The sequence below is a fragment of the Ammodytes marinus genome (genome assembly GCF_949987685.1).
Source record: "Ammodytes marinus genome assembly, chromosome: 11".
NCBI lineage: Eukaryota > Metazoa > Chordata > Actinopteri > Uranoscopiformes > Ammodytidae > Ammodytes > Ammodytes marinus.
Genome location: NC_137215.1, coordinates 5566339 through 5592368, shown reverse-complemented (window position 1 = coordinate 5592368; position 26030 = coordinate 5566339). Strand labels below are relative to the sequence as shown.

The 26030-nt window shown below is 41.4% G+C and overlaps 1 protein-coding gene across 1 annotated transcript in view; it reads left to right on the top strand.

Moving 5' to 3' along the window:
* Positions 1-864: 864 nt before the first annotated feature.
* crtac1b (cartilage acidic protein 1b) overlaps positions 865-26030 on the top strand; it is a gene marked incomplete at both ends in the record, with an annotated part of 27607 nt that continues 2441 nt past the window's right edge. The window contains 11 exons of the mRNA XM_080036598.1: positions 865-1049; positions 3078-3274; positions 3845-3981; positions 7913-8069; positions 12180-12314; positions 12674-12816; positions 17861-17997; positions 20164-20246; positions 22346-22446; positions 22788-22956; positions 24694-24839. Of these exons, the coding sequence (XP_079892724.1) occupies positions 865-1049; positions 3078-3274; positions 3845-3981; positions 7913-8069; positions 12180-12314; positions 12674-12816; positions 17861-17997; positions 20164-20246; positions 22346-22446; positions 22788-22956; positions 24694-24839 (1590 nt within the window). The remainder of the gene's footprint in view (positions 1050-3077; positions 3275-3844; positions 3982-7912; positions 8070-12179; positions 12315-12673; positions 12817-17860; positions 17998-20163; positions 20247-22345; positions 22447-22787; positions 22957-24693; positions 24840-26030) is intronic.

Below are 26030 nucleotides of genomic sequence, written 5' to 3'. Positions count from 1 at the left end.
CATCACTTCACTACAGCCCTTAATATCCACAAAACCTTCCCCAATTTCCTACTGTCTACTGTGAGTTAAAAACAGAGCCCTATAGGTCCGTTAGATCAGGTCGTATTGGTTTGCTATGTGCTCACCACTATGGCTTCAGGATAATGCCCGGCTCCCATGTATGGATTTTCTGTCCTGTATTTCCTCTGGCTGTCCGTATGTGATGGGTTGTTCAGATCTAAGCCGGCAGTACGCGGCTGATTGCGGCGGTATATCTTCATCTTTATGTCTGAGTCGGGTAGAATGCTCCTCTATACGCCAAACGACCCACTGATGTTAGGCCTCGCCATGGATTTTTGGAGAATAAGCAACAAGGGCAATGTGTTGCAGTTTGCAAGAAGTGTGTATGACTTACGGCTTTTTATCTGATTCTCATTTGCCTTGTTTCGACGTCCCAGGACAAATGTGCGCCGTAGTTTAGGCCCAAGGGTGTGTGTGTGTGTGTGTGTGTGTTTGTGTGTGTGTGTGTGTGTGTGTGTGAGTGTGTGTGTGTGTGTGTGTGTGTGTGTGTGTGTGTGTGTGTGTGTGTGTGAAGTTTTTGTATCGGCACAAAGACAAACATTAGCCTTTCTCAGATTCAGCTCTTTCTCTTGTGTCTCTCACACAGTATGGACATGTTGCAAATAGTGAGGAGGTATTGACTGATTATGAGAAAAAGTGATTTTGACAACAAGCATTCTCTGACCTCACCTTTAAATGTGAACTAGTGAGAGCAATTCACTGAAACACATAGGAGTTTGTGAAGTGGCCTACATACTAAACAGTAGCCTTTCCTTGCTCCACTCCAGCTCTTTCCAAACTCTATGTATCTCTCTCTAGGTGAGGATGTTGTTGCTTCTGGTCCTGTTCCTGCCCGGCCTTTCCTCGGCCCAGCGTTCAGAGCCGATGTTCTCAGCCATCACCAAGAGCGTCCTGCCTCCGGACCCCGAGAACAACCCCACACAGCTCAACTACGGCATGGCTGTGACCGACGTGGACGGAGATGGAGACCTGGAGGTGTTTGTTGCCGGGTGAGAAAGGGGGCAGAAAGGGACTACAGTACCCAAAATGCAATGCGTGTCACATCCTTCTACATGGAGTCCGTCTCATCCGTTCATTGCTAGAAAGGGGAAGAGGAAGATTGTGTAAAGCTTTGTTTTCCACTGAGCGGTGAAGTTCAGTTCGGTGCGGTGTTTAGCTAAAAGTGTTGGAGCGCAGCTCTATGTCTACTGTTAAAGGCGCTCTGAGAAACTTTTTTCTTTGTCCATTCTAGCACCCCGTTTGGACATAAGCGGTAGTCTTTTTACTAACCCAGCTGTTGTTCCTCGGTGAGGGTTCCCATGAAAAAGGAATTAAGAAGAACTAAATAAGAATAGCATTCTTTGCACTGATGGTCTCGTTTGCTGTTACCTGTAACACATGTAATACTGTATATGATCATCAGAGGAAAAATTAGATGGTTTCAGAAATATCTAAAAGTTCCTTCTGGCACTTTTAACCAGTGGAATACACTGTACCCTGCCTGACTCCACCTACCAAGTAAGGGTGCTGTGCCCTGCAAACACCGAACCGAACCGAACTGTACTGCTCAGTAGAAACGAGGCATAACACACCGTCCCACTACTCAAAGTCAGTTCCCTTCCAGCTTTGTGAACCTGAAACTCCCTAATGTCTCCTTGATCTCCTCAACGTTACAAGCACTCTATCTTTTTTTCCCTCCCATCACGCACAATTAGAGCAATTCACAACCCGTTGAGTGATATCTAACTGTAAATCGGAGGGTGATATAAAAGTGCGCTGTCATTTTTTCCCAAGCTAAAGGTTGATGACAAAGGGATAAAAAAAAGACGAGAGAAGAGATGTTGAGGGCGCCCCGAGGCTCAGTCGACTGATGAGAATAGATGTGATTGGATCGAGCGCCGTTGATTGGAACAGTTTGGCAAGCTTGCCTCAATCCAGTGAAGCAGCGATGAGTTTCCCAATACTTAACAGAATATAGATGGTCCAGAATGACCCGGCTAATAAAGGTAATTTAGCCAAGACATCCTATTCAGCACAAAAGCTCACTGCAGAGGAGTTAATTTGATTTCAATGGGGGGGATAGAGGAATCGTAGAATGGAGTGTTTTAGTTTTTCTATTGCAATGATGTCGATGACCTTTACACTGTAGAGTACAAGGCCATGTTAACTGAGAGACAGAGAAGTGTGTTTAAAATGTTGATGGTTAAGATTTTTCTCTTCTGTTCAACTGTGATAGGCAGTAACAGACTATGTTAAGCTTGGGACCTAAATCATCTAGGCATTAGGGATTTGACTGCAAGCAGGTGAAGAAAAGAGATTGAGTTAATTAGCACACTCAAGACAATGTATCATTTAAAGTCATTTCCAGGTTATAGCTGTTCCAATCCTAAACGTCTGCACTGTGCAGATTGGTGATTTCAAAAGGCCATGAAAACGTATTTTTTTCCAAATGAAAAAATGTCGCACACACACTCCACACCTTGAATCTCGCTGCCTACATGATCCACAATACAACTCATCTGCTAGCAGTTTGTTTTGAGATTCATGGGGCTGTTATGCTAATAGCTAATCGCGCTACTAGACTTAGGAAGTGGGTGACAGAGGTCTGGTGAACCCTACACACACTACTTTTGTTTTTTGCTCCAACTGATATCTTGGTTGCCTTAAGTGACATCACTTTGGACACTTTGTCAGACTTTCACAAAAGGTTACATATGATATAACATTGTTTCACATAGTAGTAGTATTCCCTTCTACCTGCAAAATAACATTGATAAGTTAAAATAAGTTCAACAACATTTCAAACTAAGTTCCCTGTTTTATTAAATTCTGCTTTACAGAACCTCAAATAAATTCATCATACATTGTTCTCAGGATTCCACGACAGCATCTTCATTACGACTCACAAACTCAACATTCTAGAACAAAAGAAAAAAGGAAAATCCACAAATGGGTCCATCAGGCTTCAAATACCCCGCCGACAGTATCCATGTAAATCTAGATGTAACAGCAGTTTTGCTTGGCTGCGTGTCTGACAGCTACAACGGGCCCAACCTGGTGCTAAAGTACGACGGGCAGATGGGAACGCTTGTCAACATCGCCACTGACAACCGCAGCTCCCCGTTCTACGCCCTGAGAGATCGCCAAGGCAACGCCATCGGAGTGACAGCCTGTGACATCGACGGGGACGGCCGAGAGGAGATTTATGTCCTCAACACAAACAATGCTTTCTCTGGTACAGTAGGCTACATTCTGTTTTCTTTTTTTTTACATATTTTTAGATACAGTGACAAATGCACATGTTCACTCACTTACACAGGGGTTGTTGAACCCTCTTTTCTTGTACAAGGCAGAGAGACAAAGCAGGATAATCAGTATGCAGATATTAGGCCTGTCCTATCAGAGTGTACATCAGGGAACAGATAAGCTCTGTCCCGCTATTAATCAATTGGAGAGCTTTAGAAGCGCACACTGCCAGCGCCGCAACCCCCCTCACCTTTATCATTTTTTAATAAACGAATAAGGGTCGCTTAAAAGCCACGGCAACTTGTGCTAATGTGATGTCCAAGCCAACCACTTTTGTATTGCTTATAAAGCTATAGTGCGTAACTTCACCATGAGGAATTCTGAGTAATAACGAATGTAACCGTCATTCATTTATATGAAAAAGTTATAACGCACTAAAGCTTTAACAGCCACTGCAACTTGTGCTCATATAAAATCCAATCAACCACTATATATTTTCCTATGTTGCGTAACAACCGTTGCCTCTCCTGAACTCTGCTTTGTTTTTTTCCGCATGAAGGTCGGGCGACGTATTCTGACAAGCTGTTTAAGTTCCGTAATGGACGCTACGAGGATCTGCTCAGCGATGACATTAACGAACACAGAGACGTAGCCAACCGCATGGCAGGGCGCTCAGTGGCCTGTGTGGACAGGAAGGTACTACACACACACACACACACACACACACACACACACACACACACACACACACACACACACACACACACACACACACACACACACACACACATACATAAAATCACACAATCTAACACACAACAGTAAATTATATGCAGAACCACACCATGCACGCACAATCACAATCACACACACACACAAACACAAAGACACACACACACAAAGACACACACACACACACACACACACACACACACATACACACACACACACACACACACACACACACAGACAAAGAGTACAGCATATGCAGATCCACACACACACACACACACACACACACACACACACACACACACACACACACACACACACACACACACACACACACACACACACACACACACACACACACACACACACACACACACACACACTCTCTCCCCCAGAGTGTCTTTTGCGTACATGCATGGGTGCTTTTGTTTGTTTACCAGTGATAACTCATGCCCTGCCTACGCCGCCCTTCTCAGCATGTGCTATGACAGTTCATTTGGGCGAATGGTTGTGTGCCATTTTCTCTCCTCTGTCCATCGCGCCGGTGTAATTACAGAAGCCAGGGCTCGTTTGTTTTATAGAACATCGTATGAGGGGAGGAGTGATGACTGCACACTACTGCTTTCTGCCCGTAGCATTCTCTCTCTCTCTTTCTATCTCTTTCTCTCTCTCCCTCTCTCTCTCTCACTCTCTCTCTCTCTCTATGTCTCATCCCCCTTTTTCCATTGTTGTCCTCCCTCTTCCGACTATCACGTTCACACTCTTTTTTTTGTCTCTTATCTCGCACACGCACACACACACACACACACACACACACACACACACACACACACACACACACACACACACACACACACACACACACACACACTTCCAATCGGATAACTGGATATAAAAAGAAGTAATAGTTCTCGTTGGAAGAGGACAGTAGGGATTACAATAGGTTTTTGTCTTCACCCACAGTCCCGTCTCACTGAGTACTGAGCGCTGCCAAACCGATTGGAAAGATATCTGCTTTTAATGGTGTAATGCCTTTAGAGGGAAGCCAAGAAGCCTGATGTGTGCTATTCCAATGCTAGAGAGAGAAAGAAAGAGAAAGAGGGATGGAGAGAGAGAGAGGAGAGAGAGAGGGAGAGGGGGGGAGGGAGGGAGAGAGAAAAAAGTAAGAGGGAGAGGGAGAGAGAGAGAGAGAGAGAGAGAATACGTTTTACCTATTGCCGAAGAAGTTCTTTTAGAGCACATTTGGAACGGAAGGTTACACTTGCGGCCAAAAAACTAAAGCATGTCTGAAAACAGGTCTAAACATTTTTTTTTTAGCATGTAAGAAGAAAACGTATCATAAATCAGGCAATGAACAACATATGAAAAATTCCTTCTGTAATAACCTTCAGAATAGTGCTAAGGATGATTGCAGGAAGTCTAGTTGATGTAAGTGCATTAGAAGTTGAGATTTTCGGTTTGAAAAAAACTAATTTTGAGATATTGGCCGTTAAAGATGGCTGTAAAAGAGAAGTTCCAGCAGACTGACAGAGGGAGAGAGAGAGAGAGAGAGAGAGAGACAGACAGACAGAGGGCGAGAGAGAGAGAGAGAGAGACAGATACATTTACAAGTTTTTTTAAGAGTAGATTTGGAACAGAAGGTTACACACATACTCCCAAAAACCAAAAGCTTACTTGTCGTATAGTCGGCCAGGTATTGCTAATGTGTTTGTTCTTGTTTACGCATAAATAAAGTGTTATCATTCAGAAAGAGGAAACGAGGCATAATCACTCATCCGACTCCCTCCCTCCCTCCCTCCCTCCCAGTCTCCTTGAGAGTGAAGCGCACATCATTAGTCTTATCCAAACTGATGAACGAGACATATTGAGGAGTCGCACATTCAACTGATGGATCGCTTCACTTTGCAATGGCAGGCCGGACGGAGCTCGTGAAAATAAGTGGCGTTTTTTTTAAATTAGATTTCGATATATGTTTGATAAAAAAAAATCGCTATATATATACATTTCCTTCCGTTTTTCCGTAAACACAATTCAGTTTATTCAGTTCCTTCATTCTCAAGTGACTGAGTGTGTGTGTGTGTGTGTGTGTGTGTGTGTGTGCATATGTAGCCTACAATTCGATTAGATTAGAGGCAGTGGGTTTATACAGACTTATTTAGTGATTTAGCCTTAACGGACGTCTGTGTGTAAATGGCAAAGGCACATATCCGTGACAACCCAACAGCCAGGCATGCATGTCACACTTTTCACAATGTCAATTATTCCGGGTGACAGAAATTAGCCTTGGGTTAAGACTTATTGAAAAATCATTGACTTTTAAGTTTGTTAAGTAACTGCCAGTGGCCTTCAGTTCCTTTTCAATGTAGTTCATTGTCAAGTGACTGTGTGTGTGTGTTCTGTGTGTGTGTAAGTGTGTGTGTGTGTGTGTGTGTGTGTGTGTGTGTGTGTATGTGTGTGTGTGTGTGTGAGCGGACTCCTCCCACCTCAGCGGGCCATAATGTGACGCTTCATGCCATTTACATCAACTAGACTCATTTGCTTTCTTTGTCTTGTGTGAAAATACAGTAAAGTTAACACAAATGGCTATGTGGCGCGCATGTGTGTGTGTGTGTGTTTCTGTGTTTCTGTGTGTGTGTGTGTGTGTGTGTGTGTGTGTGTGTGTGTGTGCGTGTGGGTGCATATGTAGCCTGTGCTTGTATTGATTGAACTACGTAGGGCCTGGTGGGAAAGCTCATTGAAATGGAGTGCGCAGTCTATTAGTGTGGTTCCGTATGTGAGTTTGTGTCCGCGGGGACTCTGACTGATAATGGAGTGTGAAATTAATCTCCAAAGGGAGGCAGAAGAACGCAATATATGAACGGGAGAATACGGCTAGAAAAATACAGGGAGAAGGGTAGATAAAGTGTAGAAGAAAATGGGTTTGAATGGGAGAAGGTGAAACTGTATAGTATTCAAAACGATACCAAAAGAATACAGTTAAACTAGATGGTGCAAGGTTACGTCAAGCGTTACAAATAACACATTGTATCCTAAAAAAATTACAATCTTTAGAAATATTTCTTTTGAGTGTAAGTGTAGGAGAAAATGCGTTTGATTGGGAGAAAGTGAAACTGCATTCAAATTCTTATCACAAAGATTGCAAAGGAATAAAACTAGGTGGTTCAAGGATAAGTCAAGTGTTACAAATATCGTATTTTATCCTATAAAATGGCAATCTCAAGAAATCACTTTTGTTTTAGTATAACAATGCATCAAATGATAATGTGAAAGGGGGTCGCTCCTGTAGTGGAGAGCCTATAAGGAATTATTACCTGAATCTCCACCTCCCCCCCTCATCATTACAGAGCTTTTTATAGTGACTTTCAGCTCTTTGTGTGATGCACTAAAAAACTCACTGCACATGCAAACGGCCTCTGCACCAAACAGCAGACACATATAGCAACTTGGTAGCTGTAGCATTTAGCTGCTAAATATATATCAGATCAATATCAGAGCTTTAGTACAACAGGATTTTTTTTAAAGGTGCTACGAGGAACTTTTAAATATTTCTCAAATGGTCTAATTTTCCCTCTGATGATCATAAATTACATGTAACAGCAAACAAGACCATCAGTGCAAAGAATGCTATTTTTATCTAGTTTTTCCTAATGCCTTTGTCATGGGTACGCTCACCCAGGAACAACAGCTGTAAAAAACACTTCCGCCAAAGGGGGTGTAAGAATGAACACAAACTGAAAGTTCCTTGGAGGGCTCTGCTGAATCATCAAATTATTAAACTCACATCTAGCAAGACATGCTGCATTAGGCTAAGTATATACAGTGTATACAGTAGACTTTATTCAGTCTATTAATGAATATGTTAATAAATGTCGACCATATTTGTTTTTTCCCCCAGGGCACAGGGCGCTATGCTATCTACATAGCTAACTACGCCAGTGGAGACGTGGGTCCACACGCGCTCATAGAGATGGATGAAGCTCTGAGCGACCTCTCACAGGGAGTCATTGCCCTCACCAACGTGGCAGAGCAGGCCGGAGTCAACAAGTTTACTGGTAGGTCTGAAGAAAATACTGTGTGTGTGTGTGTGTTTTTAAGTGTGTGTGTGTGTGTGTGTGTGTGTGTGTGTGTGTGTGTGTGTGTACTTGTACAACTATTTTGTGCGAGAACCAATTTGAGTTGTAGACGTTAGGAGTGAGGACATTTTTGCCGGTTCTCACTTCAAGACAGGCCTTTTAAAGGGCTGTTTGAAGGTTAACACTTGGTTTTAAGGTCCAGGTATGAATTAGGTTTATGTTAGGGTTAGTGTTTGGGTTGGAGTGTAATGGTTAGGCATTTAGTTTGGATGGTTAGGGTTAGGGTGAGGGGCTGGGAATGCATTGTGTCAATGGATGTCCTCACAACTATAGCCGTACAAACGTGTGTCTGTGTTTGTGTGTGTGTGTGTGTGTGTGTGTGTGTGTGTGTGTGTGTGTGTGTGTGACGACGACCCTCACTTTTAAAATGATCCAGTCCTTCAGTCTGATTTATAGAGACATCTGCAGAGGGGCATGTGCTCAGTGTACTACGCGTTGAGTCTGAAATATAGCCACGGAGAGAGAGAGAGAGAGAAGGAGGGTGAGTTGTTGGAGAGGGAGTTGTAAGCGTAAAAAAAAAAACGTAGTGAGAAGTGTTAGTGGTTCTCTTAAAGCCCCGTCAGCTGTTTACTTCCTGTCAAAGTCAGAGGGAAGCGGAGGGGAAGGGCGACACACACATAGATCACAGCAGCTCAACAGCCCGGAGATGACATCTATCACAACCCGCTGTGCTTCAAACACCGTGAAGTGGAGTGGTGAATGCAAGTGAATGGACAGTGTTGGATTATGTGAGATCAGCTCAGTCTGTATGAGTCTGGTAAACGTGGTGGTTAGTGTACAGGACAGAGAGGGAAACAATGTAAGGCTGTATTCTCTGCAGTGGTGGTGTTGTTATACAGGCTGGTCAAATAATCACTTCTTCTGATTGGCTTGTAAGGATTTAAGTTGAGAGACTGCAGGTGTATTGGGTAAACATTTTAACTTGTAGATATCACCAGGAAAAATGTTCCAGTTGATTACTTACATTAAAACAATTATTTTTGTTTGACACTTTCTTTCTGAAATATTTGAATACATATGCAAATAGGCAATATCTAACTGAGTAAGTGTCAGTTTGCAATTTGGATGAAGTTAAATACAATACTGTGAACAGGTCTTGCACAGGTCAAGTTCTACAATTTTTTTTAACTTTTATTTTTCCTCGAGAGACCAATTGAGGGGTGACCCTCATTTTCAATGACGTCGAGTTCAATCAAATTCAAAGGAAAAACAACAATACATACACAATATTCAACGCAAATACATCAAATACACAACAACAGGTGAAGAGAAAAACAATTGAAACATTTACACAGTGGTGAAGATTAAGTGGCAGCAATTAAAATTAAATGGGTGAAAGTACAATATAGCCTAATCAAAACAGTTACAGGTAGAGTTTGGCAGATTTAAGATAGTTTGTTTAAATTGGTTAAAGGATATGAAGTTATTTAGTTTAATTTGTTGCTGTAAGTTGTTCCAGGAGTCAGGGGCACTGAAGCTAAAAGCTGTCTTTCCCAGCTCAGACCGGGCTTGTGGGACATAAAGCATAAGCATGTCAGTGGAGCGGGTCTGATAAAGCCCATCTGAGATTTGCAGCATTTCTGTTAAATAACGAGGAAGCTTCCCGGTCAAGGCTTTGTAAATAAAAACATGCCAATGTGCGTCACGTCTCTCTTTAAGGGAGGACCACCCAACCTTTTCATATAAAAGACAATGGTGTGTGTCATAAGCATCTCCTGTGATGAACCTTATTACCTAATTACCAACATAAGAACATATCCTTCTGTATTAACCTTCAGAATAGTGCTAGTGATCATGGAAAGTATAGTTGATGTAAGTTATACATAAAATATACAGACGCAAACAGACGAGGTTTAGAAAAATAACACACAAGTGTACCTTTTGGTCCTTTGTGAAAGAAGACATGTTATGGAAGCTAAATACACAAACAACTTAGAGAAGATACAGTCTTCTGGAATTAGGTTCACAATTCTATTTATTTTGTGTGCAATGAACACATTTACTCCAAACATATACCACACCATAAGCATAATGCTTTATATCATTCTTACTTGATGCAGCTGTATCTTATCTCAATGTCTATTTATTGTATGATTATTGTGGTGCATTGTTTAAGACATTGGAATCACCTCTTATTGTCTTAAATTCTGAACATGTCCTTATTGTTTTTTTCTAAGTCATCTTGCTGCCTCTGGCTCTCGGAATTACTTCAATAATAGCAGTGAAATGCATCAAAATGCGTCGCCACACCTCGGCCCACCTAGCTTTCATCAACACTTCACTTAACCCCTGTGATAGATACCTGCTCTCAACAATAAATGCCAAAATGAAGGATGTGCCCGCGATCTATTTCCTTGATAACACAGGATCGGTAGAGAGTAAAAAAATCAAATGAAATGCCTCCTGAATGACATTATATTGTAACCATTGGAAAGTCCTTGGCGCTGATGTCGGGGTAAGTTTTGGAAAATGGGGCTGAGATGACTTTGTATTTGAGCGTAACAGAATCCATCTTCATCATTTTGCGGGTCGTTTTTTTTTGCATGCAGTGCGTCATCCTAAAAGCAAAGCCAGCGCGGATGTGTGTGTGTGTGTGGGGGGGGGGGGTGTGTGTAGCAGTGTGTGTGTGTGTGTGTGTGTGCGCGTGTAGCAGTGTGTGTGTGTGTGTGTGTGTGTGTGTGTGTGTGTGTGTCTGTCTTTGTGTATGTGTGTGTCCGTGAGAGAGTGTGTAGCAGTGTGTGCGTGTGTGTGTGTGCGTGTAACAGCGTGTGTGTAGCAGTGTGTGTGTGTGTGTGTGCGTGTAACAGTGCGTGTGTGTCTGTGTGTGTGAATGGCTGTGAATGATGAACGGTGGATGGCATTGTCATCAAACGGCAGTTAATCAGGGCAGAGGGACAGTCAGTGAAGTTATATATCTAATGGTTACATATCTCTGGGGAGACATTAGAGCTTTATGGCCATAAGGGGCGAGTGATATTTGTCTGTGCTGATGGAGCGGCCCAGTAAATCAGGAGACAGAATCCTGACTCACTCACAGCACTGACTCTGCATACTGGAAGGGCAATCACAAGAGCAACTTTCAGCTCCATAATCAAGCCTCTGTTGGCCTCAGATTGGACACTTTGGCGAAACACTTAATTGAATGTCATCGGAAAAACCCTGGGATGATTTTGAGAGGATTCGTACTTCTAACTATCAGTCCCAACGATCTGTTCATGAGGTGGAAATTAGTAATTACAATTTTTTTTGTGGTTAAAGCTATAGTGTGTAACTTTTTCATATAAATGAATGCCGGTTACATTCAAGCCATCGGCAAAATGAGTTGACACAATGTTGATTAAGCCCTATCAGTCCCACAAAAGTATATCTCTGTATTTCTCAGTATGGCAGTGTTTACAAACTGGTGTCGCCAACCTTGACACTGGCGCCGGAGCTCAGAAAAATCCCAAGAAATGTTTAATTTGTTGATTCGTCTGCTAATAAAAAACCTGGACGTACAGCAAATTGTATAAAATCCATGTGCGATCCCTTAAGGCTTACCTCATGTAGATGCGCCAACACTGTTGTTGTTATCGCTCAGAATTCCTCATGGGGGCGACAGAAGTTACGCACTATAGCTTTGAGACCAAAGATTCTCGGCGTGTTTAAGTTTTTTGTTCTATAACCTAGGTGTGTGCATCTACGTGTGTGTGTGTGTGTGTGTGTGTGTGTGTGTGTGTGTGTGTGTGTGTGTGTGTGTGTGTGTGTGTAGCCCATCAGAGTCAGTGTCTGTGTCAGCAGAAAGAGCTGGCCAGGCTCAGAGCAAATGGCCTGGAAAGACAGTAATGATCTCCTGCCCTTCCCGTCTGCTATAGAGCTGATCCCTCATTTGTCTCACCTATCCCGCATCATATTCATTCTACAAAATTGTCTGTTCGCCCCTTTTTTTAACGGCCCTAATTCTCCCTCCCTCTCTCTGTCTCACCACCGACTGAGCCTTTGAGTATAATATTGAGTATAATATTTGTCTGTGTGTGTTTTTTTGGGCAGGGGGGCGAGGTGTGGTGGTGGGTCCCATTGTCAGTCAGAGCTTTTCCGACGTGTTCTGCGATAACGAGTACGGACCAAACTTCCTGTTCAAGAACAACGGGGACGGAACGTTTACTGATGTGGCGCAGCAGGCTGGTAAGAGGGACACACACACGCATGCACAAAAGCACACACACTCACACATGCACAAGCACTCACATACGCACAAACACACACACACACACACACACACACACACACACACACACACACACACACACACACACATACACACACACACACACACACACACACACACACACACGCACACACAAAGGATGCAGAATATATTGTTTAAGAATGAGCTGTAAAAGAAGCAAGGGCAACATGGTTATTATAATAAATTGAAATATAAATAATTATTTGAAATGCTTGCATATACTGGTGTCTTTCTAAACCTATAGGAATAAAACAATCCCATTGTATAGCAGAGTGTGTTACCAATCTCCCTGTAGGTGTAGAGGACCCCATGCAGCACGGCAGAGGAGTCGCTCTGGCTGACTTCAACCGTGACGGAAAGACGGACATAGTTTACGGCAACTGGAATGGACCTCATCGCCTGTACATGCAGCTCAATAACCGCAAACAGAAGTTCAAGGTGGGGGCAACATTTCACAGCTCTTTATGCACACATCATGGGAAAGGCAAGACAAGGCGATGTATTTATAAAGCACGATTCATACACGGATGCAATTCAAAGTGCTTTACAGAGTAAAAACTAACTGAAACCTATACATTTTACTGCAATTAATAAAGGGATAATGGTACTTTATATATACGTGCATACACCACACACACTTGTTTGAGTATCAGCCTATGTGACAAGCACTTTGTTTGAGGCATACTGAGGCCTTTGTTTATTCATAAAAATCAGTTCATCCTAGCCTGAGGAAAGGCAGAAAGAGGGTTTTATGGTCTCACTGTCCAACTCTACATTTTCTCCTTGTGTGACATCACACATGGTAAAATATAGCGTTAGGATTTACAGGACAGCTGGGCCAAGGGAAGACTGAGGGAAGACAAACTTCTCATTCATTATATTATAAAAGCGATTTTATAACGATAGAACGCCGGTTCTGTATGGGTGAAGTATTCCGTTAATGCGTTTTTTTTTTGTCCTGACGAAAATTAGGCGATTTTTTTTGGCTAACATTCCGGAACTTTTTCGCAAACATTCCGAATTTTTTATCTTTTTTTGCGAACATTCCGAAAATGTCAAAAAACGATAAAAAGTCGTAAAAACACAAAAAACTAGATAAACGGGAAATACACTTTTGATGACTTTTGCCGATTTTTTTGCGTTTTTCTGAATTTTCGTAAAAAAATAAAAATTCTGAACGTTCGCAAATTTTTTTTCTCCAGAATGTTCGCGAAAAAATTAATACATTTCTGAATGAAAAAAAAAATTCTGGAATGTTCGCAAAAAAAATAAAAAATCATTAATTACTAGAGACCGTAGAGACAGTAGAGACACTAGAGACAGAGACCTACTTAGGTAACCCACATATATAAGGACCCCCAACTGTATTAACTACAAAACACATCTCGTCACATATAGTAGTATCAAACTGTGTACTCTAGACAGGCGTTCACATTTTGGGTTGGGACTATCTGTGTACAATCCAGAGTAACATGCACTCACTGATAATCTACGCTTTTGTGTGTCGAATGATCTCCCCTCTGTTAGAATATCAGACAAGGAACAGAATGTATGAGAGTTCTACAGTGCGATTCTTCTTCTCTGTCCAAAATCGATGTCTATTAAACAGGGCAGCACAAAGGCAGAAAAAGTGTCACTCCTTAACTCGGTGAATCACACAGTTATCCATACTAAAGGATCGCTTGTGAAATAGCACCAGTCAGTTCTTCTAGCTCCACTTTGGGACCGCGGGGGATTTAAAGACGGTCTAGCGGTGATTTATTTGAATCGACGACTAAAGACAATTACTGTAAAGCAGCCATGTTGTTTGTGTAGTAAAGTTAAGAGCGGACAGAGACCTATAAGAGGATGTCTCTGTCTTCTTCTTCTTCTTCTGCGTGTAAATCTGCGGTGGTTTCATGCCCGCTGATCCGTCAGCACCTGCCACCGCATTTTTTAAAACCAAAGAGATAAACGTCACGGGAGACATCTTTATAGGGGTCAGAGAAGGGGTTAATGTGCGATGCTTAGCCCATGCAGGAACAATTCCATCAGCGGCGGCGTGACACTATACACACACACACACACCAGACACACACACACACACACACACACACACACGCACACACACACACACACACACACACACACACACACACACACACACACACACACACACACACACACACACACACACACACACAATGCACTCTAATACCCACACAAACACGAAAAAAGACAAATTGAATTAGGCGGCTGATCTTTTTTTAAACCAAGGTTGTTAAATCACAGGCCCACAACCCATTTTAAAGCCCTTTCATTCCCCACACACACACACACACAACCTGACAATCCCTACAAGCCGTGGCGACCTTTGCCACGCATAATGGAGCTGTTGTATCACTCCAGTAACCCGCTAATTAAATTGGGCTGAAACAGCAGCTTGCTTGGGTAGTGGAAAGTGCCGATTAGGCCTGTTTGTGCTTTAATTAAAATATATGGCCCGGGTTTTTCCTCGCAAAAAAGTTTAACCACGCACGCTCATGCAAACAAGCGAGCACACACACACACACACACACACACACACACACACACACACACACACACACACACACACACACACACACAAAACACTTACACACACACACACACACACACACACACACACACACACACACACACACAAAAACACTTACACACACACACGCACGCACACACACACACACACACACACACACACACACACACACACACACACACACACACACACACACACACACACACACACACACACACACCTACATAATTTGTATATAAAAATAAAAAGACAATATGGAAAGTCCAAAATAGAAGTTTAGAACACCTCAAAAGTGTGTATTTATTACTAGAAAAGTGCATTGGTAAAGGAAATGTCCAACAATGCTTATATATTTATAGTGACCCCTCTTACTATTAATTTTGCACTTAAATCAGAGCAGGAACAATTTTATAATAAATGAATATAAGGGTTTAAGGAGGTAGAGTTTAAGAGAAACATTTCTTTATAATTACAGCCTACAGTTTACACCATTATTATAACTAATTGTTTTATTTGAGTATTTGTTTAAAATGAACACATAGGGGAAGGTGGGGTGATTTGTGCAACTTTTTACTCAAAGTGATTTTAAAGTGAGGCCTTGACAGTTATGTCTCCAACTCAAATATGTACATATATTTCAGGATGTTGTGCATCCCTGGCAATAAAAACTTTGGATCTGGAATAAACTGTTTAAGAAATATAGCTTTCGGAAAAAAAGTTGTCTTGTCGCACAAATCACCCCACGTAGTGGGGTGATTTGTGCGTCATTGTGTCACAATGACAAAGTCACCATCATCATCTTTCTGGCCATCTGAACTCTCATCAGTGGTGTTGTTAAGTGGAATTGAGATGTCACTCTCTCCTGAGCTACTGTAGACTATCACTTTCTTTTGGTGACCAGCGTATACAGCCATGCCACTGGCACAACTCTCAGAAATGTACTTTGCACTAGTTGCTCCGTGCTTGTGGAACCAACTGCCACCTGACAAATGTGATTCCCCCTACATTTCTGCCTTTAAATCAAGGCTCAAAACCCATATGTACACCCTGGTGTTTCCTCCCCATTAACCTCTGCACTACTTACTTACCTCTGCACTACTATCTGTGTTTATGTGGATGTATGGGCTTTACGTCTTTTATTTTGGTTATTGTTATTTTACCTTCATTGTTTACCTACTGAATGCACTAGGTACAGCACTTTGGACAGTGCAAACTGTCATAAATGTGTTTTTATAAATACATTTTACTTACTTACTTACTTATAACTCACCCAGGCCCTTGCGCACAAATCACCCCATCCCCAGAATTTTGGATAATAGGCATGATGCAGCAATTTAGGGTTGACATTGTGCTAACTATATAGACTCAAAGTGTAGCATACCAAAGCACTAAAACATGTGTCAAATGTTTTCAAACGTGTCTATAATTGTTCAGACACAATAATCAAAAAACCTTGATCATGGAAATTTTACTTTGAAAGGCAAAACACAGTTTTTTGAGCTTAAATGTGCTTATATCTTATTCCTTGTGTCTCCCTTCTTTACAGGATGAGTCAAATGGATGGCTCTTCTTAAATATGTGGTCACATTTCCAATTTCTTCCACGGTTTTCTAGAAACAAGGGGTTTTGCAACTTCCAAAATGCACAAATCACCCCACCTTCCCCTATATATAATACAATTTAATAAAAAAAAAACAGATAAACCCTTGTTAATATCCACATTAGCTGTGTATGGTTACCTCCCATTTTTATATTCTCACCGTAATACAAAACTTTTACCTCAAACTTTCTCCTCTCTTTTTCCTATAAATCCAGATGTATATTTGGGTGGGGGAGTCCCTTTTGTCTTTTCCTTATGGCCCAATTATTCATCCATCTAATAATAACATAAACGTAGTGGGACTGTCCTGTTCCCTCCCTTTGAGCTGTGTGTGGCCTCAGTTGGCCGTCCCCTCTCCTTCACCTGAGCAGCAGAAGGTCAGACTATGCGCTCCCTCCCCTCCCCCTCCCTCCCCCCCTCCCACACCGTCCTGGGACTTTATGAGCCTTATAATTAAAACAGGGAGTAAATAGTGAGCGGGAGAGTGAAGGGCTGCTCTATAACTCTTCCCCGACTTATCACCGTGTCACTGAAGCGCAGAAAGATATCCGTTACTTTCTCCTGCGAAAAACTTGTGAGAGAGAGAGAGAGAGAGAGAGAGAGAGAGAGAGAGAGAGAGAGAGAGAGAGAGAGAGAGATTTTTTCGGGATTCTGCTGCAGTCTTCTGTTTTTTCGCCTTTGTCCTTATCTGAAGACTTTATATGGAAATCTTAGCAAGGCAGTGAGTGAGTGAGCAGATGACAGTGTGTGTGTGAGTGTGTGTGTGTGTGCGTGTGTGTGTGTGTGTATGTGTGCGTGCGTGTGTGTGTGTGTGTGTGTGCGTGCATGCGTGCGTGAGTGTGTGTGTGTGTGTGTGTGTCTGTGTGTGTGCTTGTGTCAAGCTCAAGGACTAGACAATGATTGTTGATGTTGTGCAGATTGAACTTGTGACCTTGAGGTTATGGAACCGTCTCTCTCTCTCTCTCTCTCTCTCTCTCTCTCTCTCTCTCTCTCTCTCTCTCTCTCTCTCTCTCTCACTCTCTCTCTCTCTCTCTCTCTCTCTCTCTTATTGGCTCACCTCAAACCACCTGACTTGTCTTCCATAAACATATTGTAGTCTTTTGTTTGGTTCCAGGTTCCTCAAAATAATTTAGTCTTGATTCATGATGATAAAATGATCCAATACTTAGAATTACATGTAGAATACCTGTGTGTTGTAAACAAACTACAGGCTCTGCACATGTAAACACAACCCCCTCCTCTGAAACTGCATAGTGCACCTTTAATGATCTGTGTATTCTGCTGATGTGCTACTGTATGTGTTATGTGCTGTTTTTCTCTCATAGGACATAGCGTCCCAGAAGTTTTCCATGCCGTCTCCCGTTCGCACCATCATCGTTGCTGACTTTGACAATGACAACGAGCTCGAGGTCTTCTTCAATAACATCGCCTACAGGGGCCCGTCTGCAAACCGGCTGTTTAGGTAGACACACACACACACACACACACACACACACAGACACACACACACTTACTCACTCACTCACGCATGCACGCACACACGCACACACACGCAAGCACACATATACGCACGCACGCACGAACGCACGCACGCACATACACACACACACACACACACACACACACACACACAAACGTACACATACACATATTGGACGAGTATTATAGTAAGTTAATAGCACTTTGGCGATGAGCTTAATGGACTACTCTTGTGTCTTGATTAAATATTCTCAAACTGGGCTTGGTGGAAGCCGAGAAGAATTAAAATTCGGAGCCAAGGATACTTATCTCGTCTGGCTCCGCGCCTCCCCCTCCACACATGAATGAATCTTTCATTAAGACAGTTTTAGGTCTCTTCTTTTTCTGGCCCGCAGTTTGGCGTTCCTCTCCAGATAATATTAATGAACTGTTCGCTTTCAAAATGCGCGATACATATCAATTGTTTTGGGGACTTTGGGGATATTAGAAAATGAACCCATCCCTTTTTCTGAATAAAAAAAAAATCTGATTTGGCACATTTTTATTTTTTTAACAGGATGTAGAATAGATGATGTCATGGGGATTGTTGCCATGGTGAGCTGGTTGGTCATTTCATACTGAATATCAATAATATCAGGTTAAGGAGTAGAATTGGGTTGTGTTCCAATTCGCATACTCTTTCTTTTTTCCATTCTAAGTACGTATATACATTACTACAGCTAATCATAAAAAGTATCTAGTTAGCATGCAGTGGGCATACAATTGGGACATACTTTTACTGAGCTATACTGTCTCACCATAACAACGCGCCTTACATTTGCCTCTTGCTTATACATCCGTCGCATCGCTGGTTGTTTTCATATGGCGGCTCCGTAGATGTGACGTCACTTCCTTTGCGCACTGGATTGTGGGTTAGATTCTCCTAAATAGTATGCTGATTTCCACAACAAAGAATCACGACTGGATGAAGTAGGGTATCCAGGTATTTTTTAAGCATGCTGCATCTGATCACATGTATTGGAGACATCCTACATCTTTTTTATACCATACTAAATAGCAGGAGGGAAGTATGGGGACTGGAACGCAGGGTTTGTCTTTCGGGACACGATGAAGGTCTGATATGGGATCACTGCTCCTCAGCCCCGCGGCTCTACCATTGTCTAGTATGGAGATGAATCAGCTCATTTAACTCTGGCACTGAAAAAAAAATCCCCAACCTTAAACACTAATTAATTCAGTTCTTAATCAATATTTAGCTGAGCTCAAGAGATTTAACAGCCGGGATCAGCACATTAACGCGGTGTGGAATGGAATGATATCTAAAGGGAAACTTGGATATAGAAGTGCTGAGTCTCTAAAGGTATAGTACGGTTGGTTGCAATGTGCAGGAATTGGTCCAAACAATGTCCTTCTGGTGATATTCAAGTCAATTATTCTAGAGGCTCAACAAAAAAATAGTTTTAAGTTAAGGGATTTATATAAAGATGCAAATTGTGATCAGAATAACCAACAGAAATTATAATAAAAAGTTAAAGAGAAAAATCTGTTAATGTTACATTATGTTTGAGGTACTCCTCTGGGTAGTGGAAACATTGACATCGATGCTTGTATGTATTTGTAAAGCTATGTTGACCTTGTATTCGTATTGTCTTGTATTGTATTGTCTTTTATATGGAACTTTTGAGTCTGGAATAAAGTATGCATTTGTTAATTATGTAATTTAAGGAGGGGATACTGTATTGATTATGTGTCAACGATACCGCAACCACAAAGCTATTGGAACTTATTCATCAAGCATTGTCAGAGAAGGCATTACTGCTTATAGAAAAGGGAGGTTCAATGTAATGTAACTTTATTTGAACAGTGTACAAAAGCAACATTAACCTTGTTAAGTGCAAAGGAGAGTTGCATTGTACCAGGTTTTAGCAAACTGCTATTTTCCACCTGTAGTCCCTGGGCAGGTAAGAACAATACATACTAGTAAACTAAACAAGACACAATAATATCTAGACATGGGATTAAACATTAAAAGGATAACAATATACAATGATATAAATACATAGGATAAGAAAGGTATTTATAGTGGGCATGGAGCTAATGTGTTGTAGTGATGTGATGGGTAACAGCTGTTGTGTTGTTCCTCTGGTAGGGTGAGCAGGCGAGAGCACGGAGACCCCCAGATAGAAGAGCTGAATATCGGGGAGGCGTCAGAGCCCTTGGGACGGGGGACCGGTGAGTCTGTCTATCTATCTATCTATCTATCTATCTATCTATCTATCTATCTATCTATCTATCTATCTATCTATCTATCTATCTATCTATCTATCTATCTATCTATCTATCTATCTATCTATCTATCTATCTATCTATCTATCTATCTATCTATCTATCTATCTATCTATCTATCTATCTATCTATCTATCTATCTATCTATCTATCTATCTATCTATCTATCTATCTATCTATCTATCTATCCTTACCTGTTGTTCCAACATCTTACCACAAGGTGGCACCAGAGCTCCACTAGGGATCCAGCTTTTCCCCACATGCTTTATGAAAGACAGAAGACTTGTTCCACATAATTAGTCCTTTGATACATGTCTATTAATCCCTTTACGAGGATAATTAATCTTATGTTTAAACTGTTTCCTGAGGTGTTAAGTTGCCTCATTACTGTGATGGATAGAAATGTGTTCACATATATCATGTTTATTATATAATAGACAGTATGTTATGTACTGTAAGTGTGAGTGTATGTAGTGATGTGGGTTAGAATGCACAAAATGTAAAGTATAGTAGTATATAATATATAGAAATAGAAAATATAGTAATCAAATTTTATATTTATACTGTATTCATACAGTAGGGGAAGGTGGGGTGATTTGTGCATTTTGGAAGTTGCAAAACCCCTTGTTTCTAGAAAACCGTGGAAGAAATTGGAAATGTGACCACATATTTAAGAAGAGCCATCCATTTGACTCATCCTGTAAAGAAGGGAGACACAAGGAAGAAGATATAAGCACATTTAAGCTCAAAAAACTGTGTTTTGCCTTTCAAAGTAAAATTTCCATGATCAAGGTTTTTTGATTATTGTGTCTGAACAATTATAGACACGTTTGAAAACATTTGACACATGTTTTAGTGCTTTGGTATGCTACACTTTGAGTCTATATAGTTAGCACAATGTCAACCCTAAATTGCTGCATCATGCCTATTATCCAAAATTCTGGGGATGGGGTGATTTGTGCGCAAGGGCCTGGGTGAGTTATAAGTAAGTAAGTAAGTAAAATGTATTTATAAAAGCACATTTATGACAGTTTGCACTGTCCAAAGTGCTGTACATAGTGCATTCAGTAGGTAAACAATGAAGGTAAAATAACAATAACCAAAATAAAAGACGTAAAGCCCATACATCCACAAAAACACAGATAGTAGTGCAGAGGTAAGTAAGTAGTGCAGAGGTTAATGGGGAGGAAACACCAGGGTGTACATATGGGTTTTGAGCCTTGATTTAAAGGCAGAAATGTAGGGGGAATCACATTTGTCAGGTGGCAGTTGGTTCCACAAGCACGGAGCAACTAGTGCAAAGTACATTTCTGAGAGTTGTGCCAGTGGCATGGCTGTATACGCTGGTCACCAAAAGAAAGTGATTGTCTACAGTAGCTCAGAAGAGAGTGACATCTCAATTCCACTTAACGACACCACTGATGAGAGTTCAGATGGCCAGAAAGATGATGATGGTGACTTTGTCACTACGTGGGGTGATTTGTGCGACAAGACAACTTTTTTTCCGAAAGCTATATTTCTTAAACAGTTTATTCCAGATCCAAAGTTTTTATTGCCAGGGATGCACAACATCCTGAAATATATGTACATATTTGAGTTGGAGACATAACTGTCAAGGCCTCACTTTAAAATCACTTTGAGTAAAAAGTTGCACAAATCACCCCACCTTCCCCTATATGTTTTTTTGTTTTGTTTTTTATTATTTTGATATGTCTGATATAAAAATATTTATTTATGTATGTATTATTATAATTATCTAATTATAATTTTTTTTATAATTTTTTCTCAATTTTATTTAATTCTTTGCACTTTTAAGGTTTATTTTATTCATTGCATTTAGCTCAGGCTTGTGAAATGAGATAATATGACATAATTGATACTGTTACGACCTTTATGAATGTATGTTGATACTCAAGAATAATAATAATAATAATAATAATAATAATAATAATAATAATAATAATAATAATAATAATAATAATAATAATAATAATAATAATAATAATAATAATAATAAAACAATTCTTCATTTCCTGGATGAGTAGGCGCCGTGGCGACAGACTTTGACGGTGACGGGCGTCTGGAGCTGCTGGTGTCTCACGGTGAGAGTGCAGCTCAGCCGATCTCTGTCTACAAGGTCAACCAGGTCAGTGAGTGTGTGTGTGTGTGTGTGTGTGTGTGTGTGTGTGTGTGTGTGTGTGTGTGTGTGTGTGTGTGTGTGTGTGTGTGTGTGTGTGTGTGTGTGTGTGTGTGTGTGTAAGTGCATTAGAAGTGTAGAGTTTTGGTACTGTAGTATTGAACAAAAAGGTTGAGATAATGGTTGGAGAAATATAGTAAAATAAACACTTAAATGTACATTTTTGACCTTTTAATTTTACTTGCATGAAAGAAGAAATGAAAAGCACAATAGCAAAAAATCTCCAAATCGACCACTACTTGAAGAAAAAAAATTATGTTATTTTTTTCCTCACTGTGTGCGTGTCTCAGGGCGCCAGTAACGCGTGGCTGCGAGTGATTCCCCGCACCAGGTTTGGAGCGTTTGCCCGCGGAGCTAAAGTGGTGCTGTACACGAAGAAGAGTGGCCCACACACACGCATCATCGACGGGGGATCCGGATACCTCTGTGAGATGGAGCCCGTCGCACACTTTGGCCTCGGTACGTTTTTAATTAAACAGTTAAAGGTGCAGTATGTAACTTTGGGTGTGTCAGAGAAGTAAACATTTTCTAAGGTATATTCTCATAATAACTGAATAAACAAACTTACCACACAGGAAAATTGGAGCTCTAGAACACAGTTTGAAGTTAGAAAGCTTCCTGAAAAGTTGTTGTTGTTTACAGCAGCAGGGCCCACAGTTTGGTTTACAAACATATTCTAGTCTTACATTTGGTTCCAGGTGCTTCAAAATATTGTATACTTTTGAATGCTTCCCATATACCTAATGTTTTTTTTATCCCTCTATAAAAGTACAAAAAAACCCGACAATAATGACCTTGAACCTTGAACTTTGAACTTTGAACCCTATTTACTTTAGAATCAATACAAAGCTTTTCCAACATTAATCACTGACACAAGCACATGTTGGGTATATTAGCTTGACATCATTCTTGTTGTTTTTTAAATGTAGTCTCTGCTGAGTGATTATTTAATCAGTTGACTAACCATTTCAGCACCGCTCTTCACTCTTCACTGCAGCTGGGTTAGAGAGATGCTGACAGACAAACAGGAAGAGACAGACTTGGCATCACAGAGAGAGAATATAGCAGTGGGATAGCTAGCTGCACCATGTGGAAAGCATTGTTTTAATACCTCGCGCCTGATTACACACCCAGGGGGGACCGAGTGCTTTCTGTCCCGGGGAGAAAGAGGAGAACGTGTGGGGAGAGATGAGGGACAGGTGCTGGTTCTGGAAGCCGGCCTGGTTTGACTCTTTGGACAGTTTGACTCAGTTCAGCTGGGTCTCATCCAGGCGTGGTAGCTCACCCTCCAACTCACTGCCTTGTCTGTGACTTTATGGTCTACTGTTGTTGTCTAACAGGTTTGTTCTATTGCAAATGAGACATGTTAAAATGAGATTACCTATCAAATGAAAGTTAAAGAAAAAAAAGAATAAATTGCTGCTCACTGAGCCCAAAATCCTTCTAACTACTGTATGTACTTTGGGGATATATACAGTATATATATATATATATATATATATATATATATATCATATATTAATTTTCTCACTATTTTAGACCAGGTTTCCAGAGGCTTTAATGCTCGATTATTCATAACACACACTCCAAGAGCAAACTTTCCACACTGTGTGGGTTCGGAACAATCTTGCAAAAAGCATCACTAATGGTAGACATGAAATTCGCTTGAATGAGGGTGTGTGTGTGTGTGTGTGTGTGTGTGTGTGTGTGTGTGTGGAGGGTCAGGCGAGTGCAGTACAGGTGAAATATTCTTTGGCTCTATCCGGGCGGCACACCTGCTGAGTGAGTAGAGCGCTGTCTGGCACGGTAACTCAAGATCTGTTTACGTTAGAAATACCACTTTAATTAAGGGCAGAGGCAGAGGACCTAGAGAGGGGGCTTTCTCTATGCCTGATTAAAACAGTTAATGGAGAGAGAACACAGGGAATGCCAGGATGTCTGTGTAACCGCGCCGGCAAAAAAAAAAAAAAAACTAAGGAGACCACTTTACGTCATAACCTTCACCTGTGTGTGTGTGTGTGTGTGTGTGCACGTGCTTGTGTGTGTGTGTGTGTGTGTGTGTGTGTGTGTGTGTGTGTGTGATTGTGTGTGTGTGTGTGTGTGTGTGTGTGTGTGTGTGTGTGTGTGTGTGTGTGTGTACGTGCTACTGTGTGTGTGTGTGTGTGATTGTGTGTGTGTGTGTGTGTGTGTAACCAGGTAAGGACGTGGCTACCAATGTGGAGGTGTACTGGCCGGACGGTCGTTCCTCGGCCCGCCCTCTGGAGGCGTCAGACATCAACACAGTGCTGGAGATCCACTATCCCAGAGAGGAGGACGACTTCACTCCCACTGTGGAGATACAGGTACGGGGGGCCCTCAGAGTCACCCCTTAAAGTCACTTATATAATCCATTATTTAGTTATTTTTACACTTGGTACTTTTTAACGTAGCTTGTATTTGTTTACACTAAGTTTGCATTTCTCCTGTTGCAAAGTTTAGTTGAATTTTAATTTTTTTAAATTTTTTTTACAGTTTTAATTGGACAGGGGTAGGGTGGGTGTGTCTGCTGTTTTTAGTTATTACGAATGTTTGCTAGTGGATGAGACGAGGAGGACATCACTCCCACTGTAGAGATAGAGGTACAGGAGGGCTTCAGACCCCTTAAAGGTGCAGTATGCTATATGGTCCTTTTAGTTAACTTCCTGTCAGTGACTGCAGTTAGCTACTGCCCTCCCGCGTCCCTACGTCACCACCACATGAACGTGCAGCCGTCATTGTTCACGGGCACAGAGACCCGCCTCTTCATAGGATTAAAATGAGTGGGATACTAACATTTTTATCTGGCAATTACTGCAAAGCTGAATGACTGGGAGACCTGCGTTATGAACTGCGCAAACTTACTTCTCCTTTAAAGGTTGAGTCAGTGATTCTGGAGGACACTTGTTGTCAAAATCACTTTGAGTCAAAATCAGCGAATATCTGCTCATGTTTTGCTACCTGTCTGTACTCGGTGTGTGCACTACAAAACACATCTGGGGTTAATACAGCCTAGGCTCTGTAAACCGTGATGTAAACAAAGGTTATGTAAACAAAGGGGGCCAACCGTAGCTAGAAACATGCCCGTTTACAGAGTCTAGGCTGTGTAATAACAATGGATTTTTTTTCACCACTATGTGAGAACTGTAATGCGTTGGCCCTCCCAGTGCGTAGTTATAGCGATAGACAAGTAACTCTTGTGGCTGAGACGAAGTGGCTCAAAGGAAAAACCAACATAAAGTGTCTTTGTAAGAGGTTCCGCCCTTTGCAACCTCTCTGAAAAGCTTCCCTGTTCCTTGGCATGCATTATTCAAGTCTCAGAAAGTCAGTATTTAGGACAGTATTTACTCAGAAAAATATTCCCTCATTTGGTGTTTTAATGGTGTTAGAGGAAAGTGCTGTTTAACACGTCACTCCAAAACATCTCCTTAAAGCTATAGTGCGTAACTTTTTCATATAAATTAATGTCGGTTACATTCAAGCCACCACCTAAAGACCTGACACAAAGTTGAGTAAGC